The sequence below is a fragment of the Rattus norvegicus genome, chromosome X (genome assembly GCF_021556685.1).
Source record: "Rattus norvegicus strain SHRSP/BbbUtx chromosome X, alternate assembly SHRSP_T2T, whole genome shotgun sequence".
Lineage (NCBI taxonomy): Eukaryota > Metazoa > Chordata > Mammalia > Rodentia > Muridae > Rattus > Rattus norvegicus.
The window spans coordinates 41,986,037-42,013,695 of record NC_141554.1 but is presented as its reverse complement, the minus strand read 5'-3'; the positions used below and the strand labels follow the sequence as shown (position 1 = coordinate 42,013,695).

The 27,659-nt window shown below is 41.1% G+C and overlaps 1 protein-coding gene across 37 annotated transcripts in view; it reads left to right on the top strand.

The window, feature by feature from the left end:
* The window catches only part of Adgrg2 (adhesion G protein-coupled receptor G2), a 125,595-nt gene that overhangs the window by 29,942 nt on the left and 67,994 nt on the right, over positions 1 to 27,659 (top strand). For 17 of the 37 annotated variants that reach the window (XM_087599221.1, XM_087599207.1, XM_087599215.1 and 14 more), the window contains one exon: positions 21,541 to 21,585. The exons of 7 other annotated variants lie outside the window; for them this stretch is intronic. Coding sequence is in view for 10 of the 30 variants with exons in the window: in XM_087599206.1 (XP_087455332.1) it covers positions 22,235 to 22,236 (2 nt within the window). In the remaining 20 variants the exon portion in view is untranslated. 37 annotated transcript variants of the gene reach the window in all.

The following is a 27,659-nucleotide window of genomic DNA, read 5'->3' as shown; positions in this document are numbered from 1 at the left end:
ACTAAAGACCCACCCATAACATTTTATTTCAAGTCTATACCATACTGTATATTAATAATCACCACTCCTCCTTGCTATATTCCTAGCTGTGCTTTCATTCTCCAAGTGGGAAGTGGGTTTGAACATTGACATATGTTTCTGAGTGCATTTTAAGGGATTTGGGGGCTGCCTTGTCTTGTCATTTCTCAATTCTCGTAAGTATGATGAAATGGAACTTTTCCCCTTCAAGAACTGGGACTGGAAAATCCCCTTACTGTGATTTCTCTCATGTTTGGCATTCTGTACTGAATTACTTATAGTTATGATGGGGGACCTCTGCCAGGCTGTGATGCCCTGAAGATGAAGTGGTCACATCTCTGAGTTTCTTGGGTGACCTAGTTAGAGAACCTTAGCCCTTTGGACTTGGTATGTTAGGTTACACCAAGAGGGCTACTTTTTAATGTAAACAACTGAAAACATCAAGAATGGATGGCTAACTTCTTTCTAATTTTGGAAACCGAAGAATACAGCTTTTAAGTTACCCATCAGAAAAAAATATCATAAGCTGGATGGCTTAAATAACAAATATATTTACCATACGTCTGGGGACTGGTCAAGATCAAGATGCTAGCACAACTCTAGTGAGATGTCTCATCCTGGCTTTTAGATGGCTTAGCTAATGTCTCATAGTGTTTTCACTTGAGGGAAGTCAGACAGAGGGAGGGAGGCAGAAGATGGGGAGGGCAAGGCAACAAGCTTGTTCCCACTTCTTATAATGCCACAGTTCTAGTGGAGTAAGTCCCTACCCATATGACCTCATTTAACCTTAATTTCCTCCTAATACCCTATCTCCAAATGTGATCACATTGAGAGTCAGGGCTTCAATATATAAATGGTGTTAGGCTCAATTCAGTCCTTAGCAGCAGTGGACCCAGCTCTGTAGTTTACCACAAACCCCACCAGTATCTTACCTATTTATCTGACTGAAGCCTGAAAAGGTCATAACTTGAGATTCATTAGTTTAAATGTGTTGTTTCGAGGGCTGATGTAGGATAGGAGGCTGGTAGAGGGGTAACTGGGAAACGGGGTATCATTTGAGATATAAACAAATGGAATGATTAATAATAGATAGATAGATAGATAGATAGATAGATAGATAGATAGATAGATAGATAGGCACAGAATCTGGCTGATGTGTCTCCATATAGCCTACCTCCATGAAGCCAATTGGGGTTCAAAATGTGTGATGTCACCAACTACCTACAGGTTAGGGCCAGCCCTGCCTAGAGGAAAGACAGACTATAGACAGACTCAATTCTTCTGGGGCCATCTGTTAACTGTTGGTAAGAATTATACTAGTTACTCTTCAGAGTTATTTTCTTATCCATTCCTGCAAAAGAGCCCTTGCAATAAAATAATTTAGTACTTCACATGGTTGGATATATAAGAAAGATTTGAGGGGCATTGTCTTTTAATGAGGCATCATACTGACTCCATGCAAAGAGTTCAAAAGGGTTCATCCAGTCCTCTACCAACTAGAATTCTTCATCAAACAGTAAATTATGTGTAATGACAACCGATATTTGTATAATGGTGCTGTGAGCTACTGAAACTTAAAGTACTTTTTGAAATGTCAAAGACTAATTATGTGTGGGGTAATTTTCATATCAAGTTTGATTGTGTGAAACTCATAGTGTTTCTAAACAATAATCCTTATCAAGTACAGAATTTTGCTTTGGTAATTTTTCCCCTGCTAGAATCACAATTGACCTAAAGTACAGTAAACTATGTTATCTTGTGGCCATCGCTGCTGGAATGAGCTACTTGTAGATAGTCAGCGTAGGCAATCAGTAACATCTCTGCATCAGGCACTTGGCTCATGCACTGATATGGGCTTTGCTGTCTGGGGGCTTGTTAATGCTGGGTCAGTGCTTGATCACTATCTACTAAACAAAATATATCTGGAATTCTATCCCCTTTGAGGTGGTTGTAGCTACCCTGACTTTGCATCCTCTCGTATGGGATCCCAGATATTAACATACTAATGAGCACACGAATGAGCACACGGGCATGCATGCGCATGCGTGCGTGAGCGCGCGCGCGCGCGCACACACACACACACACACACACACACACACACACACACGCGCGCGCGCGCGCACAGGCAACTTATCAGGGTCTAGCTCTCAGAAGAAAACTTACTCTCCTTCCCTCAGCAACCATCAGTTAGGGTTGGAGCTTCATGAGCCCCTCCTCCATCTATGCATGGCAAGGTTTAGATTGATGTCATTCCAGTTTTGTTTCCTTGGTTGTGATAAAACGTCCTGACAGAAAGCAACTTTGAGGAGAGAGGTTTTGTTCTTGTTCACAATTCCAGGCTCTAGTTCATTACTCAAAGGAAGTCACAGCCGCAAGCGCTCGAGACAACTGCTCGAGTTCCATCTACAGTCAAGAGCTAAGATAAGAATGAATATGCTTCTTGCTTGTGTTCGGCTCAATTTCTCCACTTTTATATAGTGCAAAACACCCTACCTAGGAACTGATGTTGTCCACAGTGGGCCGGGTGTTCTTACATCAATTAACGTAATTAGGACATCACCTACAGATGTGCCCATAGGCTAAAACAATTTTGGCAGTCCTTCATTGTTCGATCTGATTCTAGGTTGCATGGAGTTGGCCATTAAAATGTATCATCACGGGGTTGGGGGATTTAGCTCAGTGGTAGAGCGCTTGCCTAGGAAGCGCAAGGCCCTGGGTTCGGTCCCCAGCCCCGAAAAAAAAAAAAAAAAGAAACAAAAAAATGTATCATCACATGATCCTTTTGACTGTATTCTACAACTTTCAATTTATTTAATATCCTTTTCAACCTCATTGCTAGATATAGTTCCAGTTTATTTCTGTGTTCCTGGCACACTCCCACCTGAACAACCAAGCGCACTTCTGGCAGGAGAGAGGAGGTACTGCTCATGTAAACACACACACACACACACACACACACACACACACACACACACACACATAGACACACATACAGCCACACACACACACACACACACACACACACACAACACAACACAACACAGCACACCACTATTATATAGTTCTCTTAACAGAAACTAAATCAAGCCAATCATTCATTTAGCATTTAACTGGTTACTTTGGAAATTTTCAAATTTTTAGTTCTCCTATATGCTCACAACCTACAAAACTGATTTGAAAATATCCTTTCTCCCTTAGCACACGAGGAATAGCAAAACTGATTATGCTTTTATCTGCAGTAATAGTCCCTGTGTCATCGTTTTTCTTATAGGCTTGCCCTAATTTTGCTTTCATCTCCCAAGAAGATCCCCAGTTTCTTCAGTTTCTTGACCCATTTATGCCTGTATACTTTTGAGCCATTGATAAGGCTCCTATTGTGTGTCAGTCACTCTTATCATTCAGCTCCTACTATGTGTCAGTGTCAAATACTGGGACCTCAGCAGTGAGCTAAGTGGACAGAAGCCATAACTAGACAACATGGAAAGACACAATAATAGTTCAGAGAAGTACACAGTGTGTTGGATGAGAAGGAATTCTGTCTCGTTAGGAAAACAAATCAGGAATGAGGTACAGAGAGTGTTGAAACATTGTGCTTGGTCAGAGCATGTCTCTAGGCCAGAGGTTAGCAAACTCTGAGCTGAGGAACTCCACTTGTTTCTGTAGATAGAGTTCGGTTGGCACACAGACAGATTATTCATTTACAGATTGCCGCTGGCACTTTGATGATGTCTCCACAGAGGTCAGTGGACATAGCCTACACTGTATGAACCACAAAGGTGTTAGACTTTTGATGGGAAATGCTGTTGGATCCTTTTGCAGAAAAGTGCAAAGTTTTGCGTTAGGTAGCTCTAGGGAACAATTAACTGCATTGTGCTGTTCTGTTTCCGAGGAACTGTCCCAAGCATAGACAGTAGAACTGAGGTGAGGTAGGTCTCAGGAGCTGTTTCCCAGGTGACTGAGCTGTGGCTTGTCCAGGGTTGCTTGTGTTGTAGAGTAATAATGTTTAATTCCAAAAGCTGTTACTTTTTCTGGCTCCAGCTCCTACTCCCCAGGGGTAAACAGAGCTCAGGTTTTACCCTGAGCAGACTCCTGGCCTTTGAAACAGGAAAAGCAGCACTGTGTAATGTCATAGGCATGGACTCTGGAGCTCTGATGCCCGAGTTGAAGCACACACTCGGGCACTTGTAACTTAGTGATCTCAGGCAAGTTCCTTAACCTCTCTGAACCTTTCTCAGTTTCTTAGTCTATAAAGTGGTATCTTCGTCTGTCATAGTACACTTGCTAGATAGAGTGGTGATGGCAATGTGACCTGATTTGATAAAGACACTCTGATTTCTGTCTGTATTTACCTCACTTTGACTCTAGTTTGCACATTCAGTTATAGGAATGACTCATTGTAGACACTGAGTACATTAGTACAAATGAAGCCAAGGCCTAGCTGTGTCTTGGTTTTTGTTATGTTTTGTTTTGTTTTGCCAACATCATGTTAGCTCATCACTCAGTTTTCTTTTGCCCTGTTCATGGGCTCCATGCAATGGAATCTGATTACCAAAGGGATCACACTGTGTGAGCCACAGGCCATTGAGGATCCCTCTTTCACTTTGAAGAGCCTTTGCCAGAACCATTTGTCCCCTCATGTGTCCTGGCACACTGTTAACCTCCTGCTCTTGGCTCCAACGTCATTTGTTCACCAAGATTTTTCTTGTGTTTGCTGCACCGCCCCAACTCAATGCTCCATATCTACTTTCTTGTATTATATTTTATCTTAAAAAAACACAGAAATTGGTTTGTTTTTATTTTTGTGTGCATGGGTGTTTTTCCTGAATGAATGAATGAATGAATGAATGAATGAATGTCTATATAGCCTATAGGCACTGTGACCATGACCATCAGGAGAGGATGTCAATTGTGAGCCACCATGTGGGTACTAGGAACCAACCTAGAAACAAATGCTATTCCCCTTACTGTGTTCTCTCCTGCCCTACGTCCACAGAAAAAAGCAACAAAATGAACAAATGTATCTCAGCAGACAATGGAGTCCTATTGTATACCAAATAGACAGCAAGACAGTAGTCACACACATCCTTATCCCTATCTTAAAGGGAGTGTATTTTTTAGGCTAATTGTTAACGACTTCAACAGCCTGCTAACCCAGACCACTTCCTAATGTTCTGTAAGTACACAATGAACTCTCTCATCTGATTACCTAAGGTCCAAAATGGCTTCAAAGTCTGAAGGATTAGTTAGTTAGTTAGTTTGTTTGTTTGTTGAGTGTCTACACAAAGTTCAAAGTGTTCCAGCTTTTGTAACATTTCAGATTTTGGGGTCTACGAATGCTAAACAGGTAAAAATCTGTGCAAATAAAATCAGTTCAAAATAACTTTAAAAAAAATGATGCACTTCTAGACCCTAGCAAGCCAGGCAAGAGATGCTTAACCCATATTGTAATTCTGGATTTGGGAGGGGGGATAAAAACTTTCTTTTGCATAATTATATCTAAAACTTAATGTGGAAAACCTTGAGAGAGAAAACTTACGGGAGATAAAAACTAATTAGAACAAAAAAAATGTAATGAGAGGGACAAAACTTGATGAGAGAAAACATCGATGTCTCAGTCTAGACTAGTCTAGAGTAAGGGCAATAGAGAAGAGAGAATGGTGAAATGGAGTGTTCTCCAGCTTGGAGCTGATCTGATTCCTACCAAATTATGTCTTAATAGGAACGATCACATGTGCCACACTTTTTTATACTAATTTCCTTTGTACTAATAAGCATGTGCTATCTGTATCATGGCTTCCTGTAATACTATAATTTAGCCTCTATGTGTTTACTTCATGGCCATCTTGAGGACTTGTCTCCATTTACATTGCAATTTGTTTGAATGCCTGCCAGTGTGGGCTGTCCAGAGAAGGCACAGTTGTGTCCCTTTTGCTCACCAGTGCGTTCCTAGTGCCTTACATAGTGCCTGGCACGTAGTATTGACTCAACAAATATTTATTGTCTGGGAATGAGCCCAAGCGTGACACAGTACTTGTGTTCCATGCAATGGTGGAGTCCTGCTGTCAGGTTCAGATTGGGGATGAGCTGGTTGAGGTCCCTAGCAGTATTAGAGAATACACCTCTTCTTCAGTCCCCAAATTCCTCTTATAAAATATATGGACTTCAGCCATCTGAGTTGCTTTGAAGTATAAAAACCTTTTGAGATAGGGTCTTCACAGTAAGGATAAAGCACAGAGAGTACCTGTAAGAGAGTATCAGTAAGGCAGGAGTGGAAAAAGATGGGCATGAGGAAGGGGGCCATCAGACTGCTATAGGAGGTGGGCTGGTCGAGGAGGAAAAGGAGCAGGAAGCTGTGAGCATAGTAGACACAGTCATTTCTAGATTAGCACAGTTTCACCCACAGGGTATAAGCCGGTGTGAAATGGTCAGAAAGGTGTCTGGTTCACCTAAGCAGGCAATGATGATGACACCGACAGCTATGGACTATCCATCAATGCTGACCTGATAACGTTCCCTTTACTGACTGACTCCCTCCATAGACCAGCTTTAAAGACACAAAGATGGTGATGATATCCAATTTATGGGTAAAGAGGCAGAGGTAAAGGAGGCAGCAAATAGAAGTAAGCACTTTATCCTGTAACGTGTGATGGGCTCAGGTTAAATATCAGAAGTAATTGTTATGACTTAGCACAAAAAAACAGATTGCCTCTCTCCATCCCTCTTGTTTTCTGCATACAATATTAATTGCATGCAAATAGGCCTTAAAAATCTTGTCGATGAGTTGGCATTATTGGATGGGGAGTGCAGCTGATTGGTCGAGCACATGCTTTACATTCATGAAGCCCTGGGTTCAGTCCTTAGCAGCACTCAATAACAGCAGCAGCAGCAGCAGCAGCAGCAGCAGCAGCAGCAGCAGCAGGAGCAGCAGCAGCAGCAGCAGCAGCAGCAGCAGCAGGAGCAGCAGCAGCAGCAGCAGCAGCAGCAGCAACAACAACAACGTGGCATTATTTTATAGAATAATTAAAGGCAGTGTATATTACTTATGGAAAGTGAGTTTTAAAAGTGGCCATTTTGAGATATCACAATGAGATATTTGGTTTTACTTGTAGGTGCATATTACATGTTATTCAGGCAGAACTATTTCCATAGGAAGTAATATCATCAATGTCTTGCTAAGTACAAAACTGATGATCACTACATTGAGCATTTACTATGTACCAGGGATTATCTATGTGTTCTAAATGTAGCGATACATGTATATGTCTAAACAGCCAGGAGACAGATACTGTTTCTATTACCCTCATTGTATAAATGAAGAAACGGAAACACATTTTGTAGATGAGAAGCTCAGTTCTTCACCTGAGGTTTAGAGGCAGCAAGTGGCAGAGTCACAATTGAAATTCAGGGACTTTTACGCTTCTTCAAATGTTTTGCCTTCATTTTCCCTTTTAGCCACAGAGTTGCAGCTTTCCTGTGGTTAGTACTTAGTGACACTCACAAGGATCTATAAAGTTACTGTATACTCCTTCCTGAGAACTGCTGTCACTTGACATCCCCATTTTGACCTGCGGCTTTCTTGACATCCCCATTTTGACCTGCGGGTTTGGTTTGTGTTTTTTTTAGAAGGCTTTTAAAACATTTCACATTTATTTTTATGTTTGTGTATGTGCTTGGTTGTCAGTATCCACACATTATATTACTGAGTGTATGCCTTCCAAGGTCAAAAGAGAGGGGCAGCTATGAGAGGCTTCCACCTCTCTGAGGAGACAGGAAGGGAGTAATGGGGGCAGGGCTATCTGAGGATAGGACTGGGAGGAGAGGAGGGAGGGGGGTCCATGATCCAGATGATAGGTAGGTAGGTAGGTAGGTAGGTAGGTAGGTAGATAGATAGATAGATAGATAGATAGATAGATAGATAGATAGATAGATAGGATGTCAGATACCCTAGACCTGGAGTTATAGGTGGCTACGAGCTGTCACCATGTGGGCGATGGATGCCAACTGTCCCCAGGTTCTCTGCTAGAACATAAAGTACTCCTAACTGATGAGGCATCTCTCGCTCCTAAGACATTTTTGAGGCAGAGTCTCACTATGTAGGGCATGCTGGCCTTGAACTTACAACATTCCCCCTGCTTCAGTCTTCTGAGTGCTGGGATGACAGAGACCACCATCTCTGCAACTACTCTTTTGGAGCCTCTTAGTGCTTTGCTCATGTCAGACAAATGCCGTACCCTGAGCTGGACCCATAGCTCTTCATGCCCATACTTTCCAAAGAGAAACGGGAAGACAACAGAAAGACTGCTCTTCATACTCAGGCTACACTTTTCTTGTGTTGTAAAACTTTTCATCTGTCCAAGACTAACCTGTACGTGTGACAAGTATGATTTTTATGTTCTCAGCCTTCTGATTTATCCTTTGAATTCTAGTCTTACCAATAAAATATTTTTGCCCTTCCTTATACTGAGTAGCCAAGTGTGGTTTGGTAATCAGGTGTGGGCTCAGAAGGACCCTGTCTCTTTATGTGCTACCCATAGAGAGTGGCCTTCCTGCTGTGATGCTTACACTTCAGCTAAGGTACACTTTCTCCCCTTGCAGCCTATTCAAGGGAGTTACAACCCTTGGAACTGACGTGACACCCAGTGCACCTCCCAGTTCGCGCAGTCTTTGGGGTATGGTGTTGAATGATTTGCTTGGTGAAAAACTCGAATTCATTCAGTTGGGTCCTGTTTTCCCAAAGTATCTGAGGAGTCAGTCTTTTACTGCAAGAGAAAAAAGTTCCACACCAGTTGGAACACCTCAGTTTTGGAAAGATCGTTTTAAAAAGTGCCGTGAAGCCACCCATGTTGCACCGGTGCTGGGGGTCATTTAGGAAAACGCAGTGTCCAGACGCTTGTGGGTGGTAGGAATTTTATGGTCTGTTTGTGAGTCCAGTTTTGCAATCTTCAGAGGACTCTGTTTGGGCTGTCAATGAGAGCCATTGAACCTGACAAGTTGCTGTTTGCCAGGTCTCCTGGCAAAACACACTGACAAATCTCAGTGCTGGGTGGGTCAAAAAGGATAGTACTAAAAAAAGAAGAAAATGGATGGCCCTGCTTTGGTGTGAGGCCAGAGCTTGATGCTACAGCCAAGTTCCCTGGTGATAGAGGAGTTTCCACTGCCGGAGGCTTCCCGTTCTGGCTTTCTCCACCCAACCTTACAGCATCCAGTATTAAAAATAACTCCACTTCCGGTGTAGCCACACAAGATCAGTTGACTGCCTTGTAAGCAAAAGGAGCAGGTAGTGTTGATGCTTTAGCAGAGCCTGTCCTTGATGAGAGAGGAAGAAAACGAAAACGAAGGGATGACCAGGCCACAGCTGGGAGGTTTTCCTGGATGGGTGAGCTGAAGAAAATGGTGTTGCCTTCTCCCAATTCCCACGGCATTCTGTGCCCCAACCAAATTCAGCATTGGCTGTCAACTGTGCCAATTTTGGGTTATTGATACTTGCTTTATTTTTGAGTCGTTTCCTGTAAACTTGTATGAAGGGGGAAACCTGGAAAGTGATGTTAGGCTGTAGGGAAACTGTATGATTGTGAAAGGCAGTAATATTTTGAGGCAGTGTCCCATATAACCTATCCCAAATAGGCTGGAAATCATGGAACCCCGGGATACTGAGGGGACAATGATTGGTAGGGGTTGATGATTAGGTAGCTAGAAGGGCAGAGGGTGTACTGGAAACTTTGTTGGACTGGGCTCTAATGCAGTCCTCACTACTAGGTTTCTCTGAGCCTCCCTTGGATCAGGAGAAGTCTAGGCAATGAGCAGCACCCATCTTTAGCATCACTTAGTTATTTTCATCATTACTGTGGCCAAAGTACCTGATCCAAAGCAATTGGAAGGAGGAAAGGTTTATTTGGGCTCATGGTTCAGAGGCTAGAGCCCATCATGGCAGGAAAGGTATGGTGGCCTGAATGGCTCAGAACCGTGCTGATGGGGATGCCTATCATTTCCTGGAGATCAGAAACTTGAGAAAGAGGAACATTGGTTCTCAGCCTGCTTTCTCCTTGTCTACTTTTATTCAGTCTGAGACCCGATACAAGGGGATGCCACCTAGATCCAGAATGGGCCTTTCCCCCTCAATTCTCTCTGGAAAAGCTCTCACACTGAAACATGTGCCTCATAGATTTATTTATTTTATTTATATGAGTACAGCATAGCTGTCTTCAGACACACATGAGAAGAGGGCATCGGGTCCTATTATTTTGTCTTTTTTTTTTTTTCTGGAGCTGAGGACTGAACCTAGGGACTTGTGCTTGCTAGGTAAGTGCTCAACCACTGAGCTAAATCCCCAACCCCAACATCGGGTCCTATTACAGATGGCTGCGAACTACCATGTTGCTGGGAATTGAACTCAGGACCTCTGGAAGAGAAGTCAGTGCTCTTGACCACTGAGCCATCTCTCCAGCCCAAGAGGTTTCTTAATTTAATCAATTTGGCGATTGAAATTAGCCATCACAGCATCCAACCCAGACCCAAGTGCTATCACCACCACCACCTTCTAAGCTGTCACTGTCACTTACCATTAATACCATCATTATATCTTCCATTGCCCATAGGCCGAATTCTGAGAACTTCCTATTTCTGTAAGTCATCTTTTACTGGAATACAGCCATATCCATTTGTTTACAGATTGTGGGGGGGGGGTATTACTGCAGTGGCAGGTTGCATCAGAAATACCACAGTTCATAGCTCACAAACCTGAAAATATTTATAAAGAAAAGCTTTATGATCCCCGATACAGAGAAAACCATTAAACATACAATTATTTCCAATCTTCACACTTTCCTGAACTGGAGCCCCCATGATATTTTAGATATACTATGTAGCCAAATCTGAGTCTCCATTTTCTTGATAATATTTCTGACGTGGTGTCGCTGCTTTATTGAACTGCGTAGACATGCTTCTACCTGTTTGAAAATGGAGCACAGAAAGCCCAAACTGTACCCCCACTTCTGCTCTTGTCTCTGCCCATTCACTTACCTCGCAATAGCTAATATGATCTTGTCAAAGTGAAGCTAGGACCAGATTCCCCATGGTGTAAAATCCTTCAGTGACTTTTCCGTTCTGCAGAAAACAAAGCATTCATCTTCGTCTTAGCCACCAAGTCCCATTCTACATGGGAAGCTAGTACTTTCCTGCCTCTTCAATGTCATGGCTATATCCAAGGCTATGCATCAGAAAACCACAATATAAAACAAAACTAATGAAGAAAAGTAATTCCCCTTTAAAGGGGACTTTCTGTAGACAGTAGCAGGTGATAGACATAGGAGAGGAGGCATTGGAAGATACCTGAAGTAATGGGTTGGGTCCTTCCTCCAATCATCCAGAACATGGTGATCTCAAGCCCTGGGGATGTGTTCCTGAGACTTCACCTCCTCTTTGTACTACCTGATAGGAACTGTGAGCATAACCTATCTGCCTAATATTTTGATGATTATTATAGGAATAGATGCAGCTAGAAGCAGTGGTTTTCAACTTGTGGGTTGAAAACCATTTGGGGGACCTTACACAGGAGCCGCACATCAGCTATCCTGCATATAACACATTTACAACACAATTCAGACCAGTAGCAAACTTACAGTTATGAAGTAGCAATGAAAATAATTTCATGGCTAGGGCTCACCACAGCATGAGGAAATGTAGTAAAGAGGCCGCAACTTTAGGAAGGCTGAGAACTGCTGCTCTAGAGACGATAACTCCTTCAGGAAAATTTGAGGGAGAAAAAGATCCCATTCATAGTATCATCAAAAGAAAATACATTATTTATCCAACTCTGGCATCTCACTTGACCTTTCTAAGCATTAATGTCATAACCACAAACAAATAGTGAGTTCCAAGACACCAGGGGAAAGGAAGCTTTTCAAAAAGTCTGAGAAAACATCATTTGGGAGGGGGAAAGAAAACCAAGTTGCAGTGGAAATAGAGCACAGACTGTAAATGTGGTAATGGCAAGAAGAACATTTGAAGAAATGACCTTCTTTTTGCATTCTGAGTTGCACTAAGTGGTTTGATGCCATTAGCCAGGTGATCCTATTGGTTTTTCCTTTTATTGGTTGAGTAAACAAATAGAAATCTAAGCATTTTCCCCACTCAGCTTCATATAGTTATAAATTTATTTTCTGTTCTCTTAGCTTGGGCTGCCACATGAGGATGAGGGTAGTCTTAGATATGTTCCTTAACCCTTGGGTGTCTGACTTGCAACTGTATTTTTTTTATATCTCCCCTCCCATGGCTAGGAGTAATGGGTAGAAGAAAGGTCTCAAACACGTTCAACAGATTGCAATAACAATGATTCTTCTAGGGAGATTGTCACCAGAACATGCCCAGAGATGACCTGCGGACTGCCATCTTCCACAGTACAGTCTGTTGGCCTCAGATATTTCTCACTTCACTCTAGGCTTAGGAACCTTTTACCACACAATGTTTGCAGCATTCCAGCCTTTAGTGATCTGATTTTTGTGGCTATAATCAAATATATGAGGCTTTGTACCTGACCCTTGGCTGCAAAATTCTCCTAACCGATGGAATAACAATCACAAGGATATGTGTGAGGTGGAGACATTACAAAGGAAGACAAAGAAGCTGGGATGTTCTTTGATATTGACTTCCTCACCAGAACTAACTCATGGGTCCATTAAGAGCTATCTTGATGCCCTCTGGGGACTTAAAGACTTCGCACTAGATTCCAACTCTTAAATGTTGCATGTGCTCTTCTCATCATCAAACTGGATATTAAGCTTCCAACACATGAGCCCTCCTTGTGTTAACAATATTCAAACTATAGCACCAAGGAAACGCTTTCAAAATAAAGGAGGCTAGCTTGGAACTAAAGGCAGCCCAGTGTAACATTTCAAACACAGTGGTCCTTTCCCTGTAGTACTTATAGATAGCCAAAAAAGAAGGTAAGAAAAGGAGGAAGGTAGTAGAAGAATGAGGAAGAAGGAAAGGAGCCGGAGAGATACAAGTTACCTTTTTTTCTATGCAACAAAGCACTCCTCTGTATTGGTTACATTTCTCATACTTGTGGCCAAATACTTGGCAAGAAGCAAGTTAAGGGAGGAAGGCTTTATTTTGCCTCACAGTTTGAGAGGACACAACCTATAATGGGGAAATGACTGCAGTAGGTGGCTCCTTGGTCGTGGGTGTGTGCAGCTGAAGTGTCTGAGCTTCTCACATCTAGGCAGAATGAGAAGTAGAGACTGGTCTCATAAGTAGAGTTGGGATACCACACTCAAAGCCTATCTATCGTCCTTTCCTCATCACTCGTTTGTTCCAGGCAGTCCCACAACTTCCCAAAATAATGCTACCAGCTGGGGCTCACATGTAAAACATTTGAGTGGGTGTGTATTTCCTATGCAGACCATAATAAATTTGAACTTGACAGCTTCCAGCAACAGCCATTTTGTCAGTTTACATTTGGAATACACTCTCTTGGCTGAGTTCAGTGGGACAGTCCTTCTGCTAGTCACAGTTGGGACCACTCAGTCATCTGCAGTCAACTGTAAGTTAGTTGAATGACCGTTCTTGGGGGTTAGCTGGCTGCTGGAGCACTGGAGTGACCCAGCATGTGGCTTTCATCATCTGGCAGGCTAGCTTAGGCTTGTTTCCATGCTTCTGTTTGCATCCCACTTGAATGGACCCAAGGGACAAAGCAAGGACAAGGTCAGCGCATACTTAAGGAATGGACAGACAGACTCCACCTTTTTTTATTGGATTTTTTATTTACATTTCAAATGTTATTCCCTTTCCCCGTTTCCTGTCCATAAGCCTCCTATTCCATCCTCCTCCCCCTTCTTTTGTAAAGGTGTTCCCCTCCCCAACCACTCCCCTTCCTGCCTCCCCCGCCTGACATTCCTCTACACTGGGGGGGGGGGTTCCAGCCTTGGCAGGACCAAGGGTTTCTCCTGCCATTGGTACCCAAAAAGGCCACCCTCTGCTACATATGCAGCTGTACCCATGGGTCTGTCCATGGGTAGTCTTTGGGTAGTGGTTTAGTCCCTGGGAGCTCTGGTTGGTTGGTATTGTTGTTCATATGGGGTTGCAAGCCTCCTCAGCTCCTTCAATCCTTTCTCTAACTCCTCCAGTGGGGACCCCATTCTCAGTTCAATGCTTTGCTGTTAGCATTCTTGGCATCAGCAATATTGTTTGGGTTTGGTGGCTTTATGTATATGGGATGGATCCCCATGTGGGGCAGTCTCTGGATGGCCATTCCTTCAGTCTCTGCTCCAAGCTTTGTCTCCACATATTCTCCTATGGATATTTTTGTTCCCCCTTTTAAGAAGGACTGAGGCATCCACACTTTGGTTGTCCTTTTCCTTGACCTTCATGTGGTCTGTGGATTGTATCTTAGGTAATCCAAGCTTTTGGACTAATATCCACTTATCAATGAGTGCATATCATGTGTATTTTTCTGTGATTGGGTTACCTCACCCAGGATGATATTTTCCATTTCCATCCATTTGCCTATGAATTTGATAGCTGAGTAATATTCCATTGTGTAGATGTACCACATTTTCTGTATCCATTCCTCTGTTGAAGGGCATCTGGGTTCTTTCCAGCTTCTGGCTATTATAAATAAGGCTGCTATGAATATAGTGGAGCACGTGTCTTTTTTATATGTTGGGGCATCTTTTGGGTATATGCCCAAGAGAGGTATAGCTGGATCCTCAGGTAGTTCAATGTGCTATTTTCTGAGTAATCTCCAGACTAATCTCCAGAATGGTTGTACCAGTCTGCAATCCCACCAACAATGGAGGAGTGTTCCTCTTTCTCCACATCCTCACCAGCACTTGCTGTCACCTGAGTTTTTGATCTTAGCCATTCTCACTGGTGTGAGGTGGAATCTCAGGGTCATTTTAATTTGCTTTTCCCTTATGACTAAAGATGTTGAACATTTCTTTAGGTGTTTCTCAGCCATTCGATATTCCTCAGCTGAGAATTCTTTGTTTAGCTCTGTACTCCATTTTAATAGGGTTATTTGGCTCTCTGGAGTCTAACTTCTTGAGTTCTTTGTATATTTTGGATATTAGCCCTCTATCAGATGTAGGATTGGTAAAGATCTTTTCCCAATCTGTTGGTTGCCATTTTGTTCTAATGACAGTGTCCTTTGCCTTACAGAAGCTTTATCTGTAGAGTTACATTATAAATGGACATGAAGAACTGATGTTTTGCAGTCTACCAAAGTAGGGATAGTTACCCATTTCTTACACTAGCAAAGACACAGCAATACTAAGGTTCAGTTTGAAGTTCTCATGTTGAACTTTAAAAAAAGATAGCAGTGTTACTATTGTCCTACCTTCTACAGCCTTTTCTTTCAAATTAGGGCCAAATGATAGCATAACTTCTTACTCATTCCCAGTGGGAACAATATAACTTTGTGAGTAAGTGTTTCATCATCTTCAACACCCTAGGACTGAAGTAAGGCACAGTCAAGAGTTTAGTGCATATCACATGACAAATAAGTTTGGAAATAGAATTTTAACAAACTGGCCTTCATTTCAACTTGGGTTAAAAAAGACAAAAGTATGGTAAATGGAGGAAGCATTCCTATATTTGGTCTTCTTGGTTTAATTCCTAGGGTCCATTCTATGTGTCCAATTGGTTCTTCATTTCTCAACTGTGTATTGTGCAGCCATATCTCCTCTCATTACTGATAACAAAGCATCAAAACACAGCTTAAATATAGAGGGAAGTGCTCTGCTTCATAGTGGAACGAGAAGCTTGCAGTTAATTAGGACGTAGCAGTCATAACAATCAGGGTTGATTACAGGTATTTGTCTACATTCCTGGTGAGATGTTTTCATGGAAAATGAAAGAAAGTTCATTTGAAGCTAATCTTATACGGCTTCAGCTTAGTGTGAGGCTTGCATTTAAGAAATCGGTATGTCTCTTTTGTGTGAAATCATAAGGTTATATTTTTTTGTGAAATGGCTAACTGGTGAATCATTGTAGATGTGTTTACCTGTAAGATGACAATTGCTTATACACAAAAGAGAATCACGACCTGTTTTGAAATCACTTCAAATTTAGCATTTCCCAGTACTATCGTGCTGTGGAAGGCAACAATTGCCTCATCCACGACAATAGGACCAACCATCAGGGAGTCATTTGGAAGTGATTATCTTACCTTGTGACTTTTATTTTCTTTTTCCCTCCTTCTCTCCCTTCCTTGAGATCTGGTCTTGTGTAGAATAGACTGACCTCAAACTAGTTAATAGATCTAAAGATGGCCTTAAACTCTTGATGCTACTGATTTCACCTCTTGAATGGCAGGCAGGTTTACAGATAGCCACCACCACGCCCTCTTTTATGCTGTGGTGCTAGGTGGCAAACCCAGGGCTTCTTGAATGCTGGACAAGTACTTTCCTAACTGGAAAGTACTACACACCCAGTCTCCTCTCCCATCCCTTCATCCCTGGCCCCTCCTCCAACCCTCCCTTCTCTTCTTCCCCCTCCCCTCTCTTATTTTCCCTTCCACATATTTCTTTTGTGCTATGCATTACCAGGGACTCTGCATTCTAAGTACTCTCTCACTGAGTTGCATTCTCAGCTTCCATTATGCACCTTTTATCCCTCTATTCTAGCTTGGGCGGAAGTAGCCAGCCATATTCCACTCCCTAGAATATACTTGGTCAGCTATAAGCTACGGAATGAAAGAGAAATAGAAAGAGAAAATACAGGACAAAGGAGGATGGAAAGAGAAAGAGGGAGAAAGCCAGGGAGGAAAGAATGCTGTCAGTGTTGCAGAAAAATACCATAGTGGCTACAGTTTCAGAGGCGTACCAGCTACTACCAGGCTGCGCCATTGCATCTTAACTCTCACACTTTCACCATGGTCTAAGAAGTCGTCTTTTGAGATGGCCCAGAAGACAATTCTAGCAACAATCTAGGTCTCTTCTGCCATTTGATAATGACACATTTATTCCCTTTCGAAGTTGTTTGGCCCTGTGTCTCAGTTTAAGCTATTCCTCTCTTTAGAATGTTCTTTCCTGTGTCCTTCCATGGAGAGAGCTGTACATTCTCTGGAGGTGGCCGAATCATTACCCTTCAGAGGTAATTTGCCTGGATTTTCCTTATTCTGGATTAAGGGACCTTTCTTCAGTGCTCTTGTTGCTGCCTGCAGCTAGTTCATATGCCCCCCACAGAAGTCATAATATGCTGGATTCACGCACCATTAGTCCCACTATCCAGGGGGCCTTGAATATGGTACAACCTGCTTAAAACATATATGTAGGCATTTTGGTGTATATTTAGTGAATGAATTATATTTAGACATTTCAAAAGCCAACTCACACGTTTTAAGATTTATTTATTATATATAAGTACACTGTAGCTGTCTTCAGATACACCAGAAGAGGGTATTGGATTCCTTTACAGATGGTTGTGAACCACCACGTGGTTGCTGGGATTTGAACTCAGGACCTCTGAAAGAGCAGTTGGTGCTCTTTACCACTGAGCCATCTCTCCAACCCTGACAATTCACATTTAATCTGTTTCTAATGGGCTGTATGTAGAACTAAACAAGCCAGTCTGTGGAGACAAGGTCTTGTAGAGAAGGGCTGGAATATAAATAGTGTGACCCCAAGGTTCTAATCTAGAATGACTTGTGTTCCTCAGTGACAGTATGAACCAACTTAAAGCATGGCTGGTCCTGAACATGTCCACTTGACCCCATCATCACCATCATCACCATTCATGTTAGTTGTTTCCCCTGTTTGTATGGGGAAAGGTCTCTTCCCTTATTTCTGGACCCATTCCTAATTGCCAGGGCCCTCTGGTCCTTTCTCCCATGATGTCAAGGTCATTGTCAGGGATTGTGAGCCAATCTCTGGTCTTCAGTCTGGGTCACTAATTAATCATTACATTCTAGGAAGCACTGGACCTTTTAGGATGCTACATGTCACCATTTTGTTTTGTTCTTTGACCAAGGTCACATTGCTTCAGAGCGCAGTAAAATAGCTTCTCAAGTTTGTTGTCTCCTGTGCCCTTTACTCCCACTGGACTGCCAAGTACCCTCAAGTTGCATAACCTAAGGACCAGCTCTCCAGGGCAAGACTTCTGAGTTTTGGAGGCAAACTCCCTGAAGGCTTTCTTCTGCCCTGGAGCAGGGTCCTAGATACACCCAAGGAGAGATTCCCTCCCACTCAAATCGTTTATAGAGGCTGCTTGCCTTTATTTTCTTTCTTACTACATTGACTTTTGCCTGAGCTTTAGCCAACCTGATAAATAGAGAAAGTTGGATACATTCCCAAACTCCTGACGTCATGCTTTGGGGTACTCTGCAACTATGGGAGGTTTCAGTTAATCCTAGCAATTGGGGAGCTAGCTGTTCTTCTCTGAGAAACTTCTCTATTTTGTGCCATGTCTTACATAAGTTGATAGGGCTTCTTTTGTGACTTGCCCTTTCCTTTTAGTGACGTAAGTGCTCCAAACCTTGGCAGCCGCTAAGTTTCGTTACTGAAGTGCTGGTGTGGGTGGGATTCCTCTTCCTGTTTAGTAGCTCTGTGAGAGGAGGACTAATGGAAATGTGTCCATCAAGGTAAATTGGTATCCACAGGCAGGAGGCTGAGCAGCTTTTTAGTTAAGTTCAGGCCTCAGTGTCCATGAGGCAAGTTCACATTTCTTTTGTTATTGTTACCAAGGATTTGCTCATGTGAATTCCTACTTTCTAGAAGAGAAACTGGTTTCTTATGTCTGAGATCAGAAGCCTTCAGTGCTCCAAAGAAGGAGGGAAGGTGACAATGAGAAGAAAAAGTGACAGCATTCCCTCCCATCCATCTCGTCCTAGAGCTTCCTTTCTGAACTGTTTAATCCTCATGCTTTCAGTTTTCTTCACTAAAAGAAACAGGCTTAGTTGTATAAATAATACATGAAGTCATTGATGTGTTCATCGAATTCAGGTTCGTTTCACCCTCCATGTACCAGTCCCGTCTGTGAAAGATTTGGTGGGTTTTCTTTTATGATTTTTTCTTTATAAGTTGACCCATGTCAGTATACAAGCTAACATACACAAATACAGCTTGCATTGTTTCTTCATGTAGATATAAAATCACACGTGCACGTGCGTGTGTGCGTGTGTGTGAAGAGCTTGCTTTTTTTTCATTTGACTTATATGTACTGACAGTCTCTATAATGTTGAGCCATCTAAATCAAGTGCACTTTCAGCCATTGAATCATCTTGGATAATGTGGTTGTGCCATCATTCAAATATTCAACTCCTGGGATAGTGAGAATTCTTCCTTCACCTCACATAAGGCTTTAAGAGTGTTGTTTTTCTTGATATATTTGTGGATGTCAGTATACCTCTGAATTTAAAATCTCTGCACATTTTTAGTGTTTTAAGACAATATCTTCAAAATAAATTATTGCATATATATATGCAATATATATGCATAGATATTTAAGTACAATCTGCTTAGTTCATCCAGTATTGCTTGTCATATATGATTTCAGCACTGACTACTTAGAATTAGATAACCAGTTAGGGAGCTCATCCCTGGAAGAGACTAATTCAACCTCTCTCAGCAGTCTTTAGTTGCCTGCAGTTCTTTGTGAACTATATGGAAGGACTTTGAGGAAAGAAAGGGAAAGAGGGAATTGATGAAATTTTATTTTAATTTAAAAAATCAATTATGAGTAAAAAAAAACTAAAAAATAAAGAATATACAATTCAAAAATCAAAATCTCTTAAGTGCACGCAAGCGTGTATATTGTCACAAGCTCTCCAGCTTTCGGTATTATTAACATGCTTTTTCATCTACTGGGAAAAGCAAATGTCACTGTTGTTTGCCCTACTTTTCTACCTAAAAATGTTCCAAAGGAGCAAACATAGCCTCCTGTTGTTCATTAATCGACTGTGTTAGCAGGAATAATTAAGTGTGCTTTATTGCGGTTGTCAATAAGGTTTTTGAAGACATAGTATGCTTGAGTAGTGAAGTGGCATCGGAATATTATTTGAAATCTCTATGTAGAAAGCAATTTTACAAATGTTTAATAATAAAATGATTTCTACTCTCAACTCACAATCAATTTGTTTCCGTTTGCTTATGCTAATGTTGTTGGTACCCATCATGTACCATATTAAGCAGTAAATTGTGTTTTGTAATCCTAGGACAGAACATGTTTGGCCTTCGTTTTTCTTGCCTTTTCAAGACATTGCTTAATGGAGGATTTGGCATGTTTGGGTTTCAATTCATCAAGACATTCCGTTTTCTTCTTAGAGAACCTACTATGATCAATAGACTCTCACTGTGGTTTCTCTTCTTTACATCCAAATCCTGGATTCCTCCTTGAACATCAACTTCTGTCCTAGCAGTGAGTTGACAAAAGACAGAAGTAGATCTGTTGGCTCCAAGAGGACATGGTGGATTGTTTCTTTACTGAATACCTTGATTGCAAAAGTGGTCATGTTTCTTTTTCACAAGAGATGATGCCATTAATTCCAAGTGACTGTCATCTTTGAGCCAGTAGCAGTACCAGAGAAAGGTGTGATGGAATATTCCAAAAGATATAGACCAGGGACTCAGCAACGCTCTGTGCTTTAAGTAGTTACCTTGCTTCTTCTCTCTAGCATGCTTCTGCCTTCCTCTCAGTTGTGCTGTAATGAATGACCCCATCTCCTCTTTTCAGCTCAGGGCCAAATGTATTATTCAGTCAATAGTCATTTACTCAAACTTCTTAGAGAAAACAATTTGTCTTTGCCTTTTGAAACATGTTTTTTTTTTCAGAAACAAATGATACAGAATATGAAGTGACATATAACCAATATTGTTTCTGGAAGAGTCTGCCCCACCCCAGATCTACCCTTATCACCTCACCATATTTATAATTTTTACAGTTGCGGTAGAAAAAAAATACCCTGACAAAAGCACCTTAAGGAAGGAACTGTTCGTTTTGGCTCTCAGTGCAAGAATCCCATCCACCTTGACAGCTTTGCAGGCATCAGGAGCTTGAAGCACCTGCTTACATGGCATCCACAGTCAGAAAGAAGAGTGACAAGTGTTCCTTCTCACCCAGTTCTCTCCTTTTTATACAGTTCAGGAACCAGTCCCTACAATGATGCCATCCATTTTTAATATGTATCTTCCTACATTATCTAACCTAATCAAGATAATCCTTCACAGGCATGGCCAGAGGCTAATGCAATCAAAATAACTCCTCACAGCTGTGCTAAGAAGCTTGCCTTCCACATCCTGTCACCTTGACAGTCACTACTAACCATTATACCACCCAGCATACTTATAATGCAATTAATGCTGATTTAGGCTGAGTGGCAATACATACATGGATGAGGTCACCCCCAAACTGGCTTTGGGTTGTTCCTGCCATTTATAATCTGTTCTCTGATAGCAGCGTTTGCATTGTTCATTTCTTTCATAACTCCACTGTCAAAATGCAGTCTTGGTGTGCAGTATTAATGCCTTCTGGCACCATGAAGATTCTCTTTACATTGGCCTAAGTATCTGTTCTTGTTTTTATTTTCAGATGTGCACAGAGTCTCCTCCCTCTTTTCTCTGAACTTCCTGTCAGGTGAGTCACTATATTTGTTTTTCCTTCCATATTTCACAGCCTTCTTCATTCCAGATCCCCCTTTTCATCACAACCTCATATTTTTCTGTCTGTTTGGTTTGTAACTCTTTACTCCCACTTGGAGCTCTCATTTCTTTAGACATTTTCTTTTTCTTACAGAAAGGCCCTTGTTGAGCCTTTCTTTTTGGTAACCTTGGTAACAAAGGCCAATTGTTTTTGACTAGGCTTTTTGGAAAGGGTAGCCATTGAAATGAAATGGAGTAATGGAAGCAGAAGAAGGAGCCTGATTATCTACGTAGGCCTTTTTGGACTGGTATCTAGCTGGTTCCCCTGTCTTGCTCCTTGTACTGGCTTCCCTGGCTCTAACAGCTTTGTTGTGTTTTGAAATAGATCATGATATGTTTTCCTGGTCGCCTGAAGTACTGTGTACATGCAATTTTCAGAGTGCCTCCCAAACAGGTTTCTACCTAACTTCCTTCTAGACAAATTCTGAAGCCACTACTGACTTTCATCCTTTCCTTTTCTTCTGCAGTACTTGGGGCCGAATCCTGGGACCTTGTGTGTATTAGCAAGTGTTCTGCGTTGTCCAGCACCATCACTTTTCCTTTCTTTTGGGACTCAAACAGTAGTTGTTTCTGGGTTTTACTTGATGTAAGTTGTCAAATTTTTATGAATAATATAAATATTCGTTATAACAATTTGAATTTACAAAATAAATAATAAATAATAAATAAAATATAGGTATTAGTAAGTTAATGTTATAAATAAGGTTTAAGCACCCAATAGGGTTACACATATATATGCCGTGATTTAAAGCAGGTGATGTCTAATTCTCAATTGAAGACCATACTGTACTCGATGGCTTTTCATTTTATTGTTACATCAACCTGAACCTCATCAGCCATGAAGAAAAAGTGTCTTTTAAGTTTACCAGGCTTGGAAAACATTACCAGTTATCGGACAATACCAGTAGCTACTGAACGTAAGTAGCTGCTATAAACTCTCAAGGACAAGACAAATACGTTTTACTCATTGAAAACTCAAGAGCCCCTAGCAGAGTATCATGTATACAAGAGAATCTCCGAAATATATGAAAACTAGATGAACAAATACAAGAAATTATTCAAAAATACGTTCAAATTCAGCATTAGAGTACACTGTAGACTTTATATTCTGACCGCTTATAATCACAGCTAAGGCTTTGACTCTGTGCAGAAGTTCAATATATTACGTCATTTATTTCCTATTGAACTCTATGAAGCTGCCTTATTATCACGGCCATTTCTTCAGCTGTAAGATTTCCAGAGGCTAATGGACATCTCAAGGTTATACTTGTAGGGGGTGGCACTTGGATGCCACAGTTTGCTCGGCCAAGCATGCACTCTTAGCTCCATGTTTGCTGTTTTGTGCTGTTGAACATATGTACTTTGAGCTTTGGGGAAAGATCCTGAAGGGTGAGAGGAGAGAGAGGAAGTGGGTTTTCCCCTTACCTCCAGTAACTCAAACGAACACTCAGGAGTGCAGTGGGGAAATGTGGGAGTGTGCATGGGAGCTGAAATTCATCTTTCCCCCCAGTTTTTGAGTATATGTTTGCTGTGCATAATTGACTTCCAATTTTGCAGTCTGGTATCAATTCACGTTCTAAAAATAAAAGTTTCTTTTTTCCTGTTTCAGAAAGCTCTTAAGGCTTATTGAGAACATCATTTTCTACTACTCTGTAGACTAAACAAATCATTTTCCTTCCATTTGCTCCTAGGGATGTAAAACCTTCACACACACACTGGCTTGAATATGTGTTGTGGTAAATATTACTCCAAGCTGCCTTTCAGAAGCCATTCTCACACCACTTCACCTCTTAACAGTTAACCTAGCCTCATCATTTGTGTGAAATCAATTGTTTTTTTTTCCTTTGAGAATATGCTGTGTTTCTTTGACAACAGAAATATTGGCTTTAGTTCCTCGTGACTTTATCTTCGAAAAAGATATTTAGTGCCAAAATTCTTTTGTCCTATATTTACTGTGCTTACTTCAGTTTAGAAGGTTTATGATTGTTCTTATGCGTTTCTGTAACAGAGAATTCTGTCAATTGCACATGTGTGTGCATGCACACATGTGAATATGCATGTAGCAAAACATGAAGACTTTCCCTTGATGAAAATGAATTAAGATATGCTCTATTTTATTTTTTCTTTGTGCCTCTTTGAATTTTGGGGAGGCTAAAATTTTTGCTTCTTCAATAAATTTTCATGGTGGGAAGATTCCTGAGACTTTTAGTAGTCGTACATATTCTTAGGATTTAATAGTTCTTGTTCTCCCTGCCCCCTTCAGAACTTGGTCCATTTTGTGTAGATTTTTTTAAACCATTGAAGGAAATTGTCATTAAGATCCTTTTATCTCGTTTGTGCCCGTAGCGTTTGCATGATATTGCCATGTTCATTGGCTCTCTTGGTTAGTTGTTCCGTCTCCCTTTCCTATTACCCTGCTTCTCAATTTTTACTAGCATTGTCTTCTCAGAAAATAGCTTGACCTTATTAATTCTTTCCTTGCTGCTTTTTTTCTAAGTCATCATTTTATGCTCTTACTTTATCATTATTTTCTTCTTTGGATTCATATTGTTATTTTCCAACTTTCTTAACAGGGGCCTTAATTTATTAACTTTCAACCATATATATATATATATATATATATATATATATATATATACATATATATATAATATCTGTGTGGCTATATCCTCAACTATACCCCATATTTTGATACACAATGTTTATATTATTGGTCAGGCTAAATTGGGAAGGAACTGTCTTGTTTATAAAGTGATGTTTTTGTTTTAAAGTCTAATTTTTCTGATGTCAATAAATATAGTATTTATTTATTTTTCTGAGACAGTGTTTCATATAGCCTCAAGGTGGCTATTAGCCAAGGATAACCTTGAGCTTGTGATCCTCCTGCTTCTCAAATGCTGAGATTTCAGGACTAGACCACCATGTTTGGCAAAATTTATTGTTGGTATTGGGGATTGAAGTCAAAGTCTCATACATACTAAGCAAACACTTCCCCCTGCACTGTATCCCTAGGATTACTTCCCTTTGGACCAATGTTGACTTAGATTGTTCCGATCCTTTCACTCTCAGGCTTTCAGTAATAAGTTGCAGGTGTGCCTTGACAGTAGCATGGAGTTGGAGGTTGAGTTATATTTTGTTTCTTTTTTTTGACCTATATATGCTTGCCTTTTTTAAAAAAAATTATTGGATTTTTTTTATTTACATTTCAAATGTTATCCCCCTTTCCCGGTTTCCCGTCCATAAACCCCCTATCCCATCCCCTCCCCTCTTCTTCTATAAGGGCATTCCCCCTCCCCAACCACTCCCCCTTCCTGCCTCCCCCCTGACATTCTCCTACACTGGGGGGGGGGTCCAGCCTTGGCAGGACCAAGGGCTTCTCCTTCCATTGGTGCCCAACAAGGCCATCCTCTGCTACATATGCAGTTGGAGCCCTGGGTCAGTCCATGTATAGTCTTTGGGTAGTGTTTTAGTCCCTGGAAGCTCTGGTTGTTGGCATTGTTGTTCATATGGGGTCTCGAGCCCCTTCAGCTCCTTCAGTCCTTTCTAAGATTCCTTCAAAGGGGGTCCCATTCTCAGTTCAGTGGTTTTCTGCGAGCATCCACCTCTGTATTTGTCATGATCTGGAAGAGCTTCTTAGCCATATCAGGCTCCTGTCAGCATGTACTTCTTGGCTTCAGCAATATTGTCTGGGTTTGGTGGCTGTATGTATATGGGTTGGATCCTCAATTGTGGCAGTCTCTGGATGGCCTTTCCTTCAGTCCAAACTTTTTTCCTCCTTTCCTTCTGCTCCAAACTTTGTCTCCATATCTTTTCCTATGAATATTTTTGTTCTCCCTTCTAAGAAGGACCGAAGCAACTCCACTTTGGTTGTCCTTCTTCTTGACCTTCATGTGGTGTGTGGATTGTATCTTAGGTAATCCAAGCTTTTGGGCTAACATCCACTTATTAGTGAGTGCATAGCATGTGTGTTCTTTTGTGACTGGATTACATTACTCATATTGTTACTCAGGATATTTTCTAGTTCCATCCATTTGCCTATGAATTTCATGTTTTTAATAGCTGAGTAGTACTCCATTGTGTAGATGTACCACATTTTCTGTGTCCATTCCTCTGTTGAAGGGCATCTGGGTTCTTTCCAGCTTCTGGCTATTAAAAATAAGGCTGCTATGAACATAGTGGAGCATGTGTCCTTGTATGTTGGAGTATCTTTTGGGTGTATGCCCAGGAGTATATCTGGGTCCTCAGGTAGTTCAATGTCCAATTTTCTGAGGGACCTCCAGACTGATTTCCAGAATGGTTGTACAAGCTTGCAAATCCACCAACAATGGAGGAGTGTTCCTCTTTCTCCACATCCTCCCCAGCATCTGTCGTCACCTGAGTTCTTGATCTTAGCCATTCTCACTGGTGTGAGGTGAAATCTCAGGGTTGTTTTGATTTGCATTTCCTGATGACATAAGGTTGTTGAACATTGCTTTAGGTTCTTCTCAGCCATTCAGCATTCCTCAGCTGTGAATTCTTTGTTTAGCTCTGTACCCCATTTTAATAGGGTTATTTGATTCTCTGGAGTCTAACTTCTTGTTTTTTATATATATTGGATATTAGCCTTCTATTGGATGGAGAATTGGTAAAGATCTTTTCCCAATCTATTAGTTGTCATTTTGTCCTAATGACAGTGTCTTTTACCTTATAGAAGCTTTGCAGTTTTATGAGGTCCCATTCGTTCATTCTTGATCTTAGAGCATAAGCCATTGGTGTTCTGTTCAGGAAATTTTCCCCAGTGCCCATGTGTTCGAGACTCTTCCCCACTTTTTCTTCTATTAGTTTGAGTGTATCTGGTTTGATGTGGAGGTCCTTAATCCACTTGGACTTAAGCTTTATACAGGGTGGTAAGAATGGATCAATTTGTATTCTCTTACATGCTGACCACCAGTTGAATCAGCACCATTTGTTTAAAATGCTATCTTTTTTCCACTGGATGGTTTTAGCTCATTTGTCAAAGATCAAGTGACCATAGGTCTGTGGGTTCATTTGTGGGTCTTGAATTCTATTCCATTGATCTACCTGCCTGTCTCTGTACCAATACCATACAGTTTTTAATCACTATAGCTCTGTAATACTGCTTGAGGTCAGGGATGGTGATTCCCCCAGAAGTTCTTTTATTTTTGAGGATAGTTTTTGCTATCCTGGATTTTTTTGTTATTCCAAATGTATTTGCAAGTTGCTCTAACTCTTTGAAGAATTGGATTGGTATTTTGATGGGGATTGCATTGAATCTGTAAATCACTTTTGGTAAATTGGCCATTTTTACTATATTAATCCTGCCAATCCATGAGGATGGGAGGTCTTTCCATCTTCTGAGATCTTCTTCAATTTCTTTCTTCAGAGACTCGAAGTTCTTGTCAAACAGATCTTTCACTTGTTTGGTTAGAGTCCCACCGAGGTATTTTGTGTTACTCGTGACTATTGTGAAGGGTGTCATTTGCCTAATTTCTTTCTCAGCCTGTTTATTCTTTGAGTAGAGGAAGGCTACTGATTTGTTTGAGTTAATTTTATACCCAGCCAGTTTCCTGAAGTTCTTTATCAGGCTTATGAGTTCTCTGGTGGAACTTTTGGGGTCATTTAAGTATAATATCAAAACAATCATCCATCATGATCAAGTAGGCTTCATCACAAGGATGCAGGGATGGTTCAATATAGGGAAATCCATCAATGTAATCCACTATGTAAACAAACTCAAAGAAAAAACCCACAAAATCATCTCATTAGATGCTGAGAAAATATTTGACGAAATTTAACACCCCTTCATATTAAAAGTCTTGGAAAGATCAGGAATTCAAGGCCCATACCTAAACATAGTAAAAGCCATATACAGCAAACCAGTAGCTAACATTAAACTAAATGGAGAGAAACTTGAAGCAATCCCACTAAAATCAGGGACTAGACAAGGCTGCCCACTCTCTCCCTACTTATTCAATATAGTACTTGAAGTCTTAGCCAGAGCAATCAGAC